Source organism: Danio rerio, chromosome 1 (assembly GCF_049306965.1).
Source record: "Danio rerio strain Tuebingen ecotype United States chromosome 1, GRCz12tu, whole genome shotgun sequence".
In the NCBI taxonomy this organism is placed as follows: domain Eukaryota; kingdom Metazoa; phylum Chordata; class Actinopteri; order Cypriniformes; family Danionidae; genus Danio; species Danio rerio.
Genome location: NC_133176.1, coordinates 38975833 through 38990788, shown reverse-complemented (window position 1 = coordinate 38990788; position 14956 = coordinate 38975833). Strand labels below are relative to the sequence as shown.

Genomic DNA, 14956 nt, shown 5'->3' with positions numbered 1-14956 from the left:
TGAATATTAGTAAGTTAAGCACGTTTGGCATTAACTGCCATAAGCACAGAGAACTGCTGTAAAGAATATCAGTCCGCCATACTGAAAGCTGTTTACCTGTAACATATTGACAACCTTTAGTTCATTTAAAAGTCATGGCCAGATGCATTTTGAGGTTGTGTGAGATTTAAAGCGACTTGTTGCACATTGGTGTGTAGCACTTGAGGATTTTACCACTTCAGATTTCTGAAAAACAGCTTAATTGTAATATTAGATTACACATAAGAGAAAAAAAGAAAATGAGTCATTCAAGTTCTCAAACATGCTATACACTTTAATAGACATATTGATATTTCTGAGAAGAACCCAAGATAAACCTAGTTATTTACAATAAATGACCATATTTCTTCACATAAACAGTAAAAACATTGTAGACAACTTAAATAACTTTAAGGCATAACTACTTAAATAATAAAGGAAACAGGGTTACTCTATTCACATCACACCTTCCCAGCAGCTCCAATGCAGGTTTCACATTAAGTGCTAAAATAACAGAGTAGATTTACAGCATGGATTCCGTACATGCACTGAACAGAACATGATAAACGCACGGGGATTGTTATTGATCATACTGAATATGTCTGATTTTAGAGGGGGATGTAAACCTTCAATGATAAGAATCACATCATAAAGGGCTCAATGAAACATGTAAATAAGGACCTCATTGACAACAAATGAGTATAAAGTTGAACAGGGGTCCAATTGTTGTCTAGATGTAGTCTTATCAGTTATTCAGTGATAGAACCGCTGTCGATGAGGTAATTTTCTGAAGTATGGGATGATTTCTGCTTGATTTATAGTGCATTTTGTAGAAGAGAGCTCATTTAAGAGAGCTTAACCAACAACATCTGAAAGTAAAGGGATGCTATGGAGTCTTAATGACGCAAAGCATATTTAACATCACCTATTCGTTTAAAAGCTGGCTGACTAAAATGATAGTCTCAAATTATAGCTTGAACTTTGTTTTATAGAAATGTCACATTGTTGGAAGGAACGATCTATGGTTGTGTTTTTTTTTCAGTCAAAGCACTCTTGAAAGTAAGAGAACACTGTTATAGCTTTAAATTAAGATTTTTATAGATGTCAAACCTGTATATCTATAAGTAAAATACATAAATGAATTTACAGGCTTAATGCAAAACTGCTCCTCTCCCATATATTATTCCTTAAAAAAAATAAACCCTCTATTAAAACAATGGCAAATCTAAGCAGTACTTTGTAGAGTACTATATGAAATGTACACCAGTCACCAGTCATGTTCCCTTTTGTATATGACAAAACTGAATAGGGTTTGGTGTTAAATGGAGAACTTAAAACATAATCTGTGAAGTCAATGTAAGACAAAAACGATAGTAGTAGCTAAAATTGCCTCATGAGGGTTTTCCATTTATAAAAACAAGCTTCTCTGCTTTACATCACACAAAAGATGATAGATGAACAATTTAAAATATGATAAAGGATACAATTTGCAATGAAAGCAGCGTGCATGGCCATGAAAAACTACAGGAAATAGGTTAACTGATACTGCAATTTTTCCTCTCGAGGGTAGTTTCTCCCTGCAAACCAGTCGTCTTTAACTCGTGTATTAAGTTAATCAAAGTGACTGTCCAAACATTCTTTAAAGATTGATTTCACTTGACTTTTTCTTCTAAATGAAACATCAACAGGAATCAACCAATATTCAGTTTTGCAGGATCCTCATTAATCCTTTCAACAATTGTATCAAGAAATAGATGACCTTTTTTAGCAAATCCGGTTTTAAACTGCAAGTAAACTGGCATCAAGTCCCATCAATATGATTCTCCAGTTCTTCACAGAGCAAGTCTGTTGTACGGTTTTGCTGCTGTACTGACAGCTCCTTCCTCTCCGTTCTTAGAACAATCTGTGGCAGTGAGTTTCTTTATGGTGCAGTTCAGTTTGATAGACTGTCCACTTGAAGCGTTGTTGACACCCTAATATCCCAATTGTTGGGGTCGGTCTGAACATCCGAGGTGGGGCTTCCAGTGCTTTGAGACCTCTTGCGGGGACACTTGACCTTACACACCAAACAGAGGAGCACTGTGTTCATCTCCAACATGCGACCCCCTTTGGCTAAGTGTGTTGAGGTTCCTTTGGACACCATGTTATTGTTTTATGTGTGTGTTTGTGGGAGTGCAGATGGTGTAGGGGAGCATGGAGATATCAAAGCCTGTGGCTCATGAAACAGAACAGTGGTGGGAGAGGAGGATCAGGTGAGGGGCAGTTGGAGATTTGGGGATGGTGTACTGAAGGCAAACTCTGAACGGCCTTCGTAACATTGCCAAATGGTGAAGAGCGAGTCAGCTTCCTGCCTTGCTTTTTAAACAATATAACTAGTGAGGTCCAGCAGGTAAGTCGTCATGTCAATGATGTGCTCCAGGATGCTGTCTTTCTCACCGTCCCCTTTTGTCCCTCGCTCTCCTTTACTGCACTGGTTGCCAGAAAAACCTTCCTTGCAGAGACACTTGTTGGGCTCCACACAGACCCCGCCATTGCGACAAGCCAGTTCACACTTGGCTAAAAACAGAAATACAGAAACATGAAATTTGCTGAACAACTTTTGAAGGAAACTTTGAAATCAATGACAGAAAAAAGTGCCGGGATTGGCTCGGGATTGTACCTCGTAAGCAGAAGGGGCCTTCCCAGCCTGCATTGCAGCAGCACTTGCCAGTTGGTGTACAGTGGCCGTTCTTGCATTCACGTGAACAAGCAGTGCTTAGCATCTCTGGATCTTCTACTGGTCTTCTGCACTCCTTAGGAACTTGTGGTCTGCAAGAGGCAGAGGGCATTGGTGGTCAACTAATAGTCTGATTTTCTTTTTCTACTTACAGGCATGTATTCTTTGCAATTTTAAAATGAAACCAATTCCAACTGTGCAAATGTCTACTAGTTAAGGAAATTCTAGCAGGTGTGTTGTTTTTTTCTAAAACTTGCTCATTCAGAGGTGGAAACAACAAACGTGCAACAACTTTAATCATAAGCTAAACACAAAACAAACAAAAGTTTCCATCTGGAGCTCCTCCACTTTACTCAACACTTGTAAACACTCATTCTACAGGGGTCGCAGCTATCAGCAACGCCCACACATCTACCAAGCTGACCAATCACGGAGCTTGCACTACGCATCGTTGCGGCATGTAGTTACATTTTTTTGAGGTGCGCATGGAGGGCTATGTGACCCTGCGAAGGCTGAACCGGACCATATGGGTAACACAGAAGTATAAATCAGCTCTAAATGTACACATGTACAGTAGGTAAAACACAGAAAAATCTGCCAAAGGCGAACTCTTGATTGTATTCAGAACACTGATTAAAACACAGACTGAAAATCAAGTCGATCAGGACCCTCAAAGCTTCAGCATATCCAGCTTCATTGGTTTGACATTTCATTGATTCGTTTGCAGTTGAATATTTTGATCGTCGCATTAGCTTACATACACCTATGCAATACGTATAATGTTTGTTTTTGAATCTGAAGATATGTAATAGCACCCTATCATGTAACAGTGATTGGATTGCAAAATAATTGTAAAAATCCACCAGTGAGATGTATTTAACTACAGAACTGCAACACTTTACGGCTGCATTTACACTGCAGATCTTGATAGTCAATTCAAATTTTGTGACTGTATCTGATTTTTTGATGACCTGCTTACATCATCTTTAAAAAAACACTCATATCCATCTGTCTGCATTTACACTGCAAATGGAAAAGGCACAATGAAAAATAGACCATGAAAAAAGAGTGGGCACTGACTGACAGCTGATAATAGAAGAGCGTCCTTTCGCCCCCTCGGTTCACAGAGTTTCATTTTTTTTTATTCTTTTTGACAAGTTGTTTTACTATAGTTTATGACAAAAAAGGTCTCATTTGACCATCTTCTTTTAATCCAGGCCTTTTTAAACCAGTAGGCATCTTAATGTGATGTCCATGGAATGACTTTTGCTTGTGATGTAGCAGTTTTATATTAGTTTATATTGCTTACGTGGCAGATGTTGCGCTCTAGCTCTCTCTCTCATTACCATGCTTAAATACTTGTGCTTTTTAGTCTGTTCTGAAATGAAAGCGTCAGAGTTAACTTCATTCGCTATGGTTTTTAATGACTCGCAATGACAGGTGAAAATCCAATCTACCTGCTTACACTGCTGACACAAGGACAAAGATCCAACTCATTCATCCAATTAATTCATTTAAATTTCCAAATATAAACAAGGCTTGAATCTGATTTGAGTAAATCGGAATCCATGTGAGTTTTTCCTGCTTAGACGTATTCGATCTGTCACATGAGAGAAAAAAACTGGAACTGAGTCACTTAAACCATGCAGTGTAAATGCAGCCTACAAGACCACATTTTAATAAAAGCCTCAGACCTGAAGGTAGGGTGATGCTATGATTGCCTAACCCTAATTTGACAGTAACTACAAGCTATAATAAATGACTAACCCCACCCCAACACTAAACCCAACCTTGAAGCTATAATCTCTTGCTTAACCTCTAGTCTGAAACTGCTAGTTTTTTTTATTTGTAAGTAGTGCAAATAGGTGCAACAAGGCACGTTTGAGTTTTGCGAATATTGGATGCGCATTCACAAAAACTGAGGAATATGGAGACAGTACACAGAAACGGTTCTGGTGATGAAACTCACACTCCTTTTCTTTCACTACAGTCAGTTTGTGCACAATACATACATTCCCACGTCAAAATTCAGGCTCTGCATGACAATGTGTGGAAACAATAATGCTTTTGTGTGTAATGCATTTCAGATGCAAAACTTTAGTGTCAAACTAAGTAGCTGGTGCTGAACCTGTCTGAAATTCAGTTCTCCAAACATTCTTATGCCTCACTCAGCTAAACACACTGCTTAATGAGCCAGGCAAATCTCTTCAAGGCTGTCTATTAGTGAGCAGCAGGGCTGTTGACATACCCAACAGGCCTGCACACACACAAACACACTGTAATTGGACTCCAGTGAAGCAGTAACTGTATGGGAAACAGGCTGGAGAGCTCTTGGTGAGTTCACATCCTGTGTATCTCACTAGAGGTGGCGTATGGGAAAGTTAGGTGGCCAAAGATTCTGCGCTTAATGATGAGGGCTGTGGAAAGAATGGAGGTGGAATCACAGTAAAGGTGAAGTGTGTCATTTTTCCTATGTTAAAATACTTAACACAGTTTAACGCGCAGACTGAAGTGAGATTTGAAGACAGCACATATAACACCACCGGCATGAAATCATTCTGCTTCTATTGGTGAAAGACAGCTCCCTTCACCTATAATGATTTGCATTGAAAGCCCAGGGCTGTAAACACTTTACCCCCAGTTGACTAAAAACAAACATTTATAAATATCTATCTGGTCTAAAGACAAAATGTAACTATTGCAAACTATTGTAGTCGAGAGTTACCATCAACTGTCTTAACTTGCTTCTTTTGTGCTCAGCAGAAGAAAGAAACTGTGAGTAAATGATGATAGAATTTTCTTTTTTTAATGAATATTCCCCTTAAGCACGGTTGTGTTTATGATCAAGGGGATTGTTGTGCATTACCTTTTCCAGCTGGCATTAACGTATTCAAAATCACAATCCCTATAAACCAAATATACCCCAAAGAGACCCAGGAAATACCAATTTATAGTATGTCTTTGGAGCGTATCATAAACATAGAAGATAGATAGAACTGGTTTGATTTGATTAAATAGGATTAATAAACACATGACAATGACAACATATCTTATATGTTAAATTTCCTGATAATAAAGTATGCAGTGATACAATTCTTTTGATGCTTAGAATGCTATTATGAAATGTGTTTGCTTTTTTCAATATGTGTTCTTCAACGGTTTTGTGTATTTGTTCTCGTGTAACGTCATCATCAACTGCAAAAGTTCAGTTTCAAAACTCAAGACCACAAGAACGGTGGATGTATGAAAGTTCATGGATGTGTTCTTGATATTAAGGATGCATCGAAGCTGACTTGAGCACAAAACTTGCTTGAGAAGTCTCAGAAGTCATTGCAGCCGAATAAAGGAGGTGGGAAGCACAGAATTTACTATAGATTTATTATTAATGTTTAGAGACATGACTTATTTGTCTCAGGAGTTTGAAATGGTGTAAGTAAACATTACCATAAAAATCTTTATAAAGGCATAAACACATTAAAGGTGTTTATTTGTTGAAAATCACATTAAAATTAGCTTTATTTGTATTGTGCAACATATACTTGTAAAATCTTTACCCATAGTAAATATTGTAAAAAAGGAAAAAACAATAAATCGTTTTATGAATGCTGAAATTTTTAAATAATTTTCCATTTAAAATGCATAACGGTCATGTGATCATCAGGAAGAACGCATCTCATTTCTCACAGGACGCGTTTTCTGTTCTTGTGGTCTCCAGAGTTCGTTCTTCTGAGGTAACTTGGCAAAACCAATCTCCACAAGAACGCAAGTCCATTCTCAGCGTTCATGGAATTGTAAAACAGCCCATGTTTTGATTAAAAACGTCATTAAGTGTGGTATTTACATGTGCTTTCAAGTTTACTGTTAGCAACATTTACTAAAAAAGCCTGTAGTTTACAGATTTGACTCTCGCATTCGAAATTTTGCGTAGTTTGGCAGAGAACTATAGCTCAGTGTAGTAAACGCTGCTCTACGTGAACACACATGCTGGAGATCCACAGCTGATTACAGAGCTGACTTTTCAGAATAATGCGATTTATTTGACGTTCAGCCCTAATCATACCCCATACGTCTTGACACATCATGAATACTTTGTGTACGTTGTATCATTCTCACAACACATCCTATATGAGAAGTAGGCATAGGATATGTGGGATTTTGTGGCTGTCTGGAAGTATTCAGCCAAATGAAGCTTAGACTACTAACTCTAAAAGTAGTTGAAAGTTGACAGGCTGAAAAGTTCTGGACACTTTTTGCTCCTCTTTTTAGCAAAGCACAGTCTTGGTTTGTAGGATACTAATGCCAGCAGATGTTCATTTGGTGAAAACAGATGCTATCAGGATTAACGAACTGATCAATAAAACCCAACAAGCCATAGATGTTGGTGCTTGTCAGGAAAGTGTGCATGTAAGAGAATGGGATGTTGGTCCTCTGCGTTTCCCTGACAGCCTCAGTGACTGATTGCAGGAATAGGGTGGTAACAAGGGAATTCTGGCAAGATGCACTGGGGGGTCTAGTGGGGGAGCAGTTCCCATGCTCCCATCTACTGCTTTCAGCACCCATATCAGGTCTCTCTTGTCTCTCATCCACACTTTGAGTTTTTTTTGTGTTGTTGTGACAGGCTGTTACGTTGTTAAAAAACCCGAAAGAAACCGAAAAGATGAGGGAGAGAAAGAAATAGAGATGGATAGTGAAAAAGAAAGAGAGGGAGGGAGGGAAATGAGAGAAAGAGCCGATCCCCAGAGGATTGGGCTAACACTGTTAATGACGTCGGGGTCAGCGGCACTACTAAACAGTTTGTATTACTGGCAGGGTGGCCGTGAAAACAACACCTGCTGCCGTGGCACTTGACAAAGACAGCTGGGTCAACAGGCACTGTGGGAATGTATCAACTCTGTGAGGCCACTTGCATAAAACACAGACTGATAAATTAAAAGAACGCCCCAGCTTATTAGTTTAAGGCTGTCCTGTAGCTTGAATGGGAGGTTGAAAACATCAGCTGCCCAACCTATCTTTTTGTCTATCCAAGGATAGCTTGGCATAGTCTGTCAGCCACAATCCCCAGCGTTCCTCCCCGCACTGCATTATCCAGCTCAGAAAACATCTACACTGTAACTGATAAAGCTGGACCATTATTTGGTGCACTGCTTTACTGATTGTTGAAACAGTAAGGGGGATCTATAAGGAACCATTTGGTAGCCAAATAAGCACAAACTTGTGAAAAACAGGAGACTTTAAAACCTTGGTGAATGATGGGTGATCTCACCTTCATGAGACACTTTAACACCCCTTGGCATAACTCGTGGGCATTTATATTAGTAAAAAAAGTCGAGTTATTTGAGTACACTGATGGAGGGGTGAAGAGGGGTGTTTCAATGAGCTTCATCAGCGACTCAGTGTGACTCTTCTGTTCTTTTTGTCATCTCTCTCTTTTGTTAGTACCTCTCTGTGGTTACATTGTATCAAAAAATTTACTGTGTATTGTAGCTGTTGGCCATTCAGTACCACCCCTAAAGGGTCTTTGTCAAGGGATGGAACGTGGTGTGAGCGGGAGAGATTTAGAACCCATTCACCACACTGAGCTTTTAAAATCTGAAATAATGGAAGATTCACTGTTATATTTGCTTTTCTGACATCTATCTTCAGGTCTTCTAGAATAAGTCAGGATTTTCTAAATAAAGTTTTCTTTATAAAAACGCTTTAAATACAGGTTTGGTAGGAATTCATTTTAATTTTAATAAATTACATTTATTTGTATTTTCATTGCAGGTTTGGTGGCCTTCAATTTCAAATAAGATTAGGTATTAGATTTAACTTGTTAAAATGTGATGATCATTTTTGCTTAACATTTAAGTATGGGGAGAGGGAAGTCTGGGGTTCTCTTCTAAGACTGCTGCCCCCGCAACCTGGCCCCGGAAAAGTGGCAGAAAAAGAATGAATGAATTTAAGTATACCTGTAGGCTGTACTATAGTTTTTATTCATATATGTCCCAAGTTATAAGTTTTCAGTCAGTGCAGCCGACAAATGCTAATTTTGAGCAAGCACACAAGCAAATCTTGTGTGGTTTTGATAATTTTAGCAAGAGCAGATGTGAAAGATAACTATGATAAGGAACTGTTTGACAGTCTCTGTGGTGTACACACTTGGAAAAAAGTGCATAGCAGCAGGCAAATGAAATGTTTAACCAGCAAAACTTAAACTAACAATCATTTGTCATTATGAATAAGTGTAGTTTTTTGTAAGTGTAACTCTTCTACTGACTTTTTGATGTAAGTGTGTCTTGTTGTATAGTAGGCCTGCACTGAGACCCAGACCCAGGCAAAACAATTACAACTGATACAATGTTTGCTGTAGCAGAATACATCTTCAAAAGCAGATTGTAGAGACATTGGCCACAGTCAAAAGCATCATTTTGCACACTTCTATGGTCATGTTACAACAGAAGTGATGTACAGTAGGCTAGTGCTGGGCAATATAATAGGTATCGGTATTTATTGACAGAACAGCATTGTCAATAACGATAAAAAAGGTTCGATACGTAGTTTCTATATGAAGGCTACAGTTTTACTAAAATGTTGTTGCTGAGTGCGAGCTTGGAAAAGAATGCCAATAAGATAAGGGGGTAAGTTTGTCATTTCCAATGGAGGCGTGCGACTTGCAGAATGCGCATTGTGTGCAAATGTTGCACACGTGATGTGCGCATTTTTCAGCTGCAACAAGTTGAAAAACATCTGAACTTTTTCCGAATGCTGCGAGGGCACTGCGATTCATTTAAGTAGAGCAAACCAATCTGCTTCACGCTTTGTATGTAATATACACATTTCACCTCAAACAAACACAACGCATCCAAACTCTGCAGCGCTTTTTACTTTTCTTTATACACTTGCATTGGAGCTGCAGCAATGGTTTGTCCATATGACATCCTCTGAGAAAACGGTTGTTGGTCGCTTAGTTACGCGAGACCCCAGGGGGGAACGTGAGACCATTGAAAATGGTGTAGGAAATCATGCAATCGCACTTGTTACTTCAGGTCAGAATAACAACACACATGAAAATGAGTGTCTTATTATATTATTCCACTTGGTCTGTATAGTCATGCAAACATTTGTTTGTAAGGCAAGTAGTTTGATCGTTTTCTGGTTTATTATTCCTAGTCATTTCTTCCATAGGCGACTGAATTGGAAGTTCTTAAACAATCATGAAAACAGGCGCACTTCCGCATTTTAGAATAAAGTCAAAAGCAGCAGTGAGGAGATTGGAAATAAAAAAGGATGTAAGGATGTTGCTTTTTGGTTTCTTTTCTTGTGCATCCCAGCCAATAGCACCCCATCTGAAAGATTTTTCAGCATAGGGGGTAATGTAGTCATTCAACTTCACAATCTGTAATGTTGCAGTATGTATTTGAATTATGATGGTTGGTTCCTTTAATTGAAAGTTCAGATTGGATTATCATAATTTGTTTTGTTTACAGACATTGATGTTTACTGTATCATTATTTTTGACATAGATGTTGATGTCTGTTTAAATATTTTAGTTTTTGACTATTAAAGCCATTAGCCTTGGTAATGTTGGTAAATTAAAATAAAGTGGTTAAATAAAAAAGAAATCCTAACATTCCTAATTGTATTGAAACTGTATATTAATAATATATACAAAATTATCAATACTGAATGATATGAAATGATATAATGATAATGTTTTTGCAATATCGCCCAGCCGTACTGTAGGCCACTGAAACTTGAACAAAATTTGGAGAGCAGAACTCACTGACACTTAATCACTATTTATTACTACAGCAAAAGAAATGTAGACTGTGATTTACAGGAAGTGTATCATTAAAATCCAAACTCAAACTATCTCAGAAGACTCATCTGAATGCAATTTGAAGGGATAGTTCACAAAAATTAAATTCACTCACTATTTATTCAAGTGGTTTCAAACCGTTATGAGTTTACTTTTTTGTTGAACACAAAAGTTGTTGTTTGTATTCAACATAAAAAGAAAGTGATGAATGATGAACAAATGATGACAATCCTTTCATTTTGGATGAACTATCCCTTTAGCATACCCAGTTTGATGACTGACGATGCTTGTTCATACATGGTGCAGTTTCTACTTATATTCTGAATGTTGTCAGAACAGAATGCATCTGCCAAAAATAATTTTACACTAACACTAAAACAGTTGATGGTTGAGCTGACCTTTCAATACTGAATATCCTGAAATAAATACATAAAAAACTACACTGAGGATGTGCGTCAGTTTGTGTTTAAGATTACAGAAAAAACAAATTATAAATAGTTAGTCAGTTAATGCCATCAGCCAATAAACAATTCTACAGTCTTTCTCTTGTCTACATTGGACATTGACTTGTACACATTTCAGTGTGCGGTGGCGTATTTATTATTCTACGTTAACAGACCTCTAAACAAACTCTGATGGGTGCAGTCATACCAGTGAGGTCTACATCAACATCTCAAACATTTGACTTTCATATGATATGAAATGTAATGCTTTCTCCCCTACTGCGCAGTTCCGCTCAAAAACACAACGCTTCAGATAAAACTCAAAACACAGTGTGGGTATTTTTGAAGCTTTTAATCCTAGCCAGAAAGCAAAGGTTAGAAGGTGCAGGAAATATGTAAATGCTGATATTCAAATTGTAAATGCTGGACCACCCTACTTGAAAGTGCTAGTTACTCTGTATTATGTCACCTCCTTTATTTGGTAATTAGATGACTAAAAGTGACAATGTGTATAAAACTGTGAACCCAACACCACAGGTCCAACAGACTAAACAACTCCAATCAATGGTGGAAAGAATTGTTCTTTGGAAAAAATGCAGCAATGCCAGAAAACATAAATAAAGTAAGCTTGAGGGGCCTTGTTTAGGAGCCCCATGGAAACATCTGTGGTAATTAATAGCATTATACTTGGGTGGCACTGTCATCACCTGGGTATGCAGTGCCTTGCAAAAAATCAGAGCTTCAAGTAGTTGTCTCTCAATCTGCGCTGAATTCTTACATGTAAATATATTTCATAGTTTGCTGATAATTAAAAATTCTTCATGTAAAACTAGTACTTTTTTGGCTCATCCCTTCAAACAGATTGGTTTCAATATAGACTGGAAAAATGGTTGGATTGAGATAAAACTTGACTGGGTCATTGTAAGGCATTTTTTTTTTAAAGATGCAGTATATAAGACTGACACCCAATGAGGATTTACTCCCAGGAGGGGCAGAGTAAAAAAGTGTCTTGAATTCGGAGTGCAATCTATAGTTCAATTGTTGCACTCCAAATTCGAGACACTTTTTACTCTGCCCTTCTTTCACCAACTAACCGTAAGCACAGGTTGCCAAATTGACAACACCAACAAGAGCGAACGTGCAAGACTATCAAACCTATGTGAGCCCTACCTCACATGATAGAAAGAATATTGTCTATATTAGAATGTGTTGTCCTAACCATCGCCAGCAATTTCTAATTTAGAAATGACTTCTAGTTTTTATTTTGTTAACTGCCATCTTTGTGTACATTATCTAGTTTCTAGAATCCGATTTACTTTTATGAGAGTTAGCTTATGTTATTTATACTTCCGCGTCAAGGGCACGCATATGGTAGCATAGCCTTTGTAGGCTATCTTTGTAGTTTTTGTTTTAGTTGGTGTAGTTTATTGTACACTGATTTTTTTGGTTTGGTTTCTACATTTTTCTTTAGTTAGTTAATGGGTTGGGGTTTAGTTAGACTGTTTTGTTTATTTCTTTGTTTTGGCAACACTTTGGTTAATTATTAATTACATTTAATTTTATATTAATAATTTCATCGTAGGGCACAGTGGGTAGCACAACCGCCTCAGAGCAAGAAGGTTGCTGGTCCGAGCCCCGGCTGGGTCAGTTGGAATTTCTATGTGATGTTTGCATGTTCTCCCCATGCTTGCGTGGGTTTCTGTGTGGGTGCTCCGGTTTCTCCCTCAGTCCAAAAATATGTGGTATAGGTAAATTAAATAAACTAAATTGGCCGTAGTGTATGTGTGTGAATGTAAGAGTGCCTGGGTGTGTTCCGATGCTGGTTTGTGACTGGAATGTTTTTCCGCTGCGTAAAACATGTGCTGGATAAGTTGGCGGTACATTCCGCTGTGGCGACCCCAGAGTAATAAAAAGAATAAGCCGAAAAGAACATGAATGAATGAATGAATGGATAATTTCTCACTAATTGTATAAAAAAACTTTTATGATAATGATTTACTCATGCTATGATTATGTGCTTTATTCAGTGTATAAAAAACCACCTCGTGGATTTTAAATACCTCTAAATTTGTGTCTCATTTTAGAGGCTGCTTCTCTCCGGAGATCAATTTTTTGGCCAAAATTTTTTTTTCAAAATTAAAATGAAAGACATTGTTTTCCACCAAGGCAACCTGAGATGCTGAAACAAAGTTGTCTAAACTGGCAGTGCCCAAGTTATTATAACAAAAATGAAATCCTGATGCAGATTGCACATTTTAAAAAGAGAATAACTTACTTTAGTATTGGGTTTTTAGATAAAAATTTGTTGACTTAGCTTATTTCTTAAATATCTGCAAACATATTATGGCATTTTTTATGTTTTATAAGAGTCAAAAACTGTTTTTGAAGAAATCTGAAACACATTTCCTTTTCTTTTAATGAGATGCTTGTTTCCTGCTCAAGAAAGCATTCATCAGCACCATGATGCATTCACCAGCATTCTTCACTAGAGTATAGAGTATAGATGTGACCACACATATTGCTTTGAATCTAGGTCTTATCCGGACCACAACTGCAACAGGGCGATTACCAAGGCAAACTTCAGATGTACCGTCTCATGGTCCCCTATACCTGTCAGTGTTATAAACGACTCTTATCTTACAGTTGACTGATGCACCTCTACAGGTTTCTTAGATACAGAACGTTGTAGCTTCTTCAAAGTGATAATCAGCCATTCTGCCTTCTTTTTTGCATAAAGAGGCTTTTGAGGACCAGCCTAGCCAGTGTCTGAAGGAATTCCACTTTTTCCAACTAATTTAACCTCTTCAATATTATTTTGTCGTGACTGTGGAATGGATTTCATTTTTCATTTATTTTTCACAGCCACCAGCAGCCAGTTATACAGATTATATTGCATTTGTAAAAATATTTTTTTTCATTGAATGCAATTATGGACTGGATTGGAGCAAGGTTTGTAAAGCACTTGGTAAATAAATATATATTTTTTAAAACAATTAAAATAAAACAATATGCATACTAATATGGTCTTCAACTGTAAATATATGTACACTGGAAAAGTAAAATATATTCTGCCTAGTTTTAAACATATTCACAGAATAATTGAGGGTATTTATATAGTTCGTATAGTGTAAACGGGTCTAGTAAAAGGATTTTGAATAGCATAGAAAGCACAAAAACAAGTTTCATGAGGAATTGGTTTGAATTAGAGATTTGACAGATCTGCCTGTGCCTATTGTTATGTCCCTTTTTTCTAGAAATGATATATCTGATCTATTAAAAATGCAAACACTTTTGGCAGCTGTTATGTGGGAATTCATATGCTCATTTTTAATCGATGATATGCCTTTCATATGTACTTGGCTTGGTGAAAACGACATTTTCAAGATCTATCGTAAAATTGGCTTTTAGTGGTGTAAAACACACGGCTTAAATTATGCCATATTGAAAAAAGCCCACAAGCATGCAGAAATGATTAAATCCTTTAACTCACTCCATTCACATGTGTTAAATATTGTTGTGAACTCGTGCACATGTACGCCAATTGAATAAATGTAGTTGGGGCGCAGATTCGTTAACATATGAATGTACTCAAGTTTCTCAGGGAAAGATTCCCTCTGTTGAAGACAGGTGTGTGAGTTCTGTCAAAGCAAGGAAAACACCCAACTGACCACACAAGCTTGCTAGTCAACCAGCGATGTCTGAGCCACCTTGACTGTGTTGGTGTTAGAAACACGTTACACTAACATTTGGAAATGGTATGCTTACTCTCCAATTATGGCTGAGGTTTGTGTTGGCTAAGAACGACAGTTGTGTGACGACTTGTTTAAAGGAAGCTGAAGTCTGTGTATGTGTCTCTCTGAGAAAATAAAAAATAAAAATAATATATATATATATATATATATATATATATATATATATATATATATATATATATATATATATAAAGGGTTACTTCATCTTAAAATTAAAGTTCTGTCA

The 14956-nt window shown here is 37.3% G+C and overlaps 1 protein-coding gene across 4 annotated transcripts in view; it reads right to left on the bottom strand.

Annotated features, from left to right (window-relative positions):
- Nucleotides 1-292: 292 nt before the first annotated feature.
- Nucleotides 293-14956, bottom strand: part of hhip (hedgehog interacting protein) — a 236297-nt gene continuing 221633 nt past the window's right edge. For 3 of the 4 annotated variants that reach the window (XM_073915570.1, XM_073915545.1, XM_073915623.1), the window contains 2 exons: nucleotides 2678-2826; nucleotides 293-2574 (listed from right to left, as the gene is read on the bottom strand). In XM_073915570.1, the coding sequence (XP_073771671.1) occupies nucleotides 2378-2574; nucleotides 2678-2826 (346 nt within the window). In that variant the 3' untranslated portion in view covers nucleotides 293-2377. 4 annotated transcript variants of the gene reach the window in all.